Here is a 3,234-nt window from a genome sequence, read left to right as displayed (position 1 = left end):
TCAGGGTAAAACAGCACGAGTGTGTGTCTGATGGAAAGGTAAGCCCTGACATTGAGCTGTTCCACTGCCAACCAACCTGGGGGAAAAAAAGCAGCAATCCAGCTTGTTTCCATTTCACTGCAGTGAGACCCAGCATCCAGCCCCGGAGGTGAAAGGGTCTGACAGTGCCCAGCGTCCAGACATGGGTCTCTGGTTGATCCTGAGGAGTGCACAGGTCAAAGGAGCCTGTTGCGTTCACTTCGGTTGTGTGATTTTTTTTTTTGGTTTTTTTTTTTTTGTTGGATTTAGGGTCTGACAGTGCCCAGCGTCCAGACATGGGTCTCTGGTTGATCCTGAGGAGTGCACAGGTCAAAGGAGCCTGTTGCGTTCACTTCGGTTGTGTGATTTTTTTTTTTGGTTTTTTTTTTTTTGGTAGATTTGTATCCTTTGGCCTCTCTCATGTCGAGGGGAAGGTTTGCATAAGGCCTTTTTCGCACTTGGGACATTCGTTACGTTTCTCCTGTGTGTACTTTCTGGTGCCCAGAGATGCCCCTATGTCCTTGTGTGGGTACACAAGGCTCTCTGTCCCCTACCCTGCTGTGTACTCTCAGAAGAATAAAATAATAGCTCTGAGAGTTCATGAGTCTGAGTAGTGGGTTTGAAAGTTTTCGGGAGGGTGGTGGTAGTGAAAAAGACATACCTTGTGTGTGTGTGCAGGGAGTAAACCTTCTTTGCTGAGGCAGCAGAGCCTTACGTACCTCTGTTGTTTTCCTGCTGCCATAAACCCACATTAACAGCCTTGTCACTAAGAAAATGCCTTGGAGGGGTTGGTCTGGGAACTCCTTCTGCAGGCTCCTCTGGGGAGTCGACCAGTTCTGACCCTGCTCAGGGCAAAGCTAGAGGCATCCCCGGATCACTTTCCACCTGAGGGAGCTGATGGGCTGCACCTCACGGGGCGTTTTTCAGATGTTAACGGTTCAAGGGTTTATTTTATCCTTATGATACTGCTTGTGAAAGATAAAGTGCAGCAAAGTTTGTTGGGTGTCTGCTGTGGTATGGCTGATGGCAACAATTACAGCGTGGGTTTCTGTGTGTATTTGGGGTGTGGATCATCTGAGTCCACAGAAGAGAAAGGGAGGTTCGGGCTTTGCCCGTGGAAATCCTGGTGTCCGCTTCCCAGGGGAGGCACGTCATGCTGCTCTGTTGCCTGTTCACTCTTCAAGGTGCTTTTCAGTTTCCATTCACTGTCTGTTTCTCTTGTCTATTTATTTGCTTTTTTGGATTTTTATTAAGGAAATGGCACATTTTCTCCACCTCCACGCCGCCAAACCGTCCCTCCTCCAAAACCCAGACGCTCCAAGAAAGGTCTGTGTCACCCACTGCTTCCTCTTTGACTTTTGCAATAGGATTACAGACTGCATTGAATTTTTACTACTTGCTTACAGGACCCTCAGATGTTTGTCTCTGTATGACTGCTAGGAAGCGGAAAGACAGCCCATCCATGTGCTGGTGTTAAGTTTTTAACAACAGTGCGGTCTTTTATAGTTTTGGAGCTTGACCTCTGCTTCTTGTTACGTCCCTGAGTCATGGTTACTGGTGTAGACTTTGAGTTGCATGAGTGGTTTGCTTCTGTTGTTTGCTGCCTTGGTCTTTGTTCCTTTTATTGTTGTTTGTCAGCTGTGTTGCGTGGTCAGTGTTGAAAGAAGAACTCTCACTGATGAGACATTTTCTTCTCCCAGCAGGACTGGATAAACAGGAGAAGTACAAGTCTCCAGGTGAGAGTTGCTGTTTCTTACTGTGAGTAGATACTGCATGGTCATAATACAGTTGGGTTTTGTGGTCAAGGGCTGCTGCAAGACCCTGTAGTGTTGCTTTAGAGCACTGTAAGAAAATGGTCATTCTCAAAAAAGAAGAGTTCTAGTTCTTTTCATTTAATGGTGGTTGCAGTGGCCTTTGACTAAACAGGGAGTGTTTTGAAGGCAGAGGGCACGCAAGGTTGTGCTTTGGAGGAGCAGGGAGATCTCTCACTCGTCTAATGCCATGGTCCTTAAAATCGGAGGTCCCTGGAGAGGGTGCTTACTCTGTTTATCTGCACAGTCATCTGTTGGCCTGAGAGGCCAAGCCTGCAAACCCCTTGCTGGACCATCCAGTGCTGACCTGAAGCAGGGTGTAAATCCGTAAGATGAAGGACTGGACAATGTGTGTTTTCTGTAACACTATATTTCACTTTTGTAGCCTCAAAGCAGGTCTGTAAGTAATGGAGCTAAGCAGGCAGGAGGTTGTGGAAGTGCAGCATGTTCCCTGTGATGAGGCTTGCACTCCCCTTTGTGCTGAGCTCTGTGCTGCTGTGGCACACCTGCCAGTCCAGGATGCTGTCCAGGAGTTTTGGTATTCCCCTGGCGCTTGGAGGATAAATTTTGTAGCTCAAGAGCAGAACATTGTGTGGAGGGAGGAGAAGTGTCCATTCGGGATACTACTAAGAGGCTGCTGTCCTGTGTGTGTATATATATACCTAAACACATGTGTGTGTTTGTGGGTGTATAAAGAGAAAGCGTAAAATAAAACATACATATAGGCAGGACGCAAAGATCTGGAAGGGCGAGGTATCCCTGCTTTTGTGCTTGTGAGGTGATACAGGAGAGCAGAAAACTGCTTTACCAAGTGTCTGTAGGGCTCTTTAAGATTTTTTTCTCATTCAGTTTCCTCCCAGTATTCTTTCTGCTCGATCCACTCCAAGGATGGGGAAGGAGTTGCTGTGATTTAGGATCCTAGAACTTCCAGCTCAGGATATTTTGTTTTATTTTTGCCCTGCAGGACAGAAGCATAAAGACTTTGAAGCAGAACTGCTGACTGCTCGGAGCATGGTGGCTGTCTTTGATTATAACCCTAAGGAGAGCTCTCCAAACGCAGATGTAGAGGTAACTACCAGCTGCTCGCTCCTTTTATAGGTTTCTTTTTCCTCTCCCTTTTTTCCTTCTATCCAAGACACTTCACACTTCGATAAAAGAGGTGATTATAGCTTGGCAATATTACTGCTAAAAAGGGTGCTGCTGATGTCAGAAAATGCAGTTTGCTGATGTGTTGTCATGCGTTCTCTGAAACGTCATTCAGTTATCCGTGAAGAATACGAAGCAGTTTCCTAATGATATTCAGTGTGTGAACTTCCCGTGGCCTGATAGCACCCTCTAGAGACTGGACAGGACTCGACAGATCTTGGGGCAGGAGGAAGCAACCGATCCAGGGCACACTTGGGTA

General features: G+C 46.8%; 1 protein-coding gene across 1 annotated transcript in view; it reads left to right on the top strand.

Moving 5' to 3' along the window:
* The window catches only part of BZRAP1 (benzodiazepine receptor (peripheral) associated protein 1), a 32,009-nt gene that overhangs the window by 23,444 nt on the left and 5,331 nt on the right, over nt 1-3,234 (top strand). Inside the window, exons 17-19 of the mRNA XM_010135912.1 lie at nt 1,273-1,344; nt 1,722-1,754; nt 2,794-2,897. Of these exons, the coding sequence (XP_010134214.1) occupies nt 1,273-1,344; nt 1,722-1,754; nt 2,794-2,897 (209 nt within the window). The remainder of the gene's footprint in view (nt 1-1,272; nt 1,345-1,721; nt 1,755-2,793; nt 2,898-3,234) is intronic.

The sequence above is a fragment of the Buceros rhinoceros genome, unplaced genomic scaffold, assembly GCF_000710305.1.
Source record: "Buceros rhinoceros silvestris isolate BGI_N320 unplaced genomic scaffold, ASM71030v1 scaffold10955, whole genome shotgun sequence".
Lineage (NCBI taxonomy): Eukaryota > Metazoa > Chordata > Aves > Bucerotiformes > Bucerotidae > Buceros > Buceros rhinoceros.
This window is presented reverse-complemented; position numbering and strand designations above follow the sequence as displayed.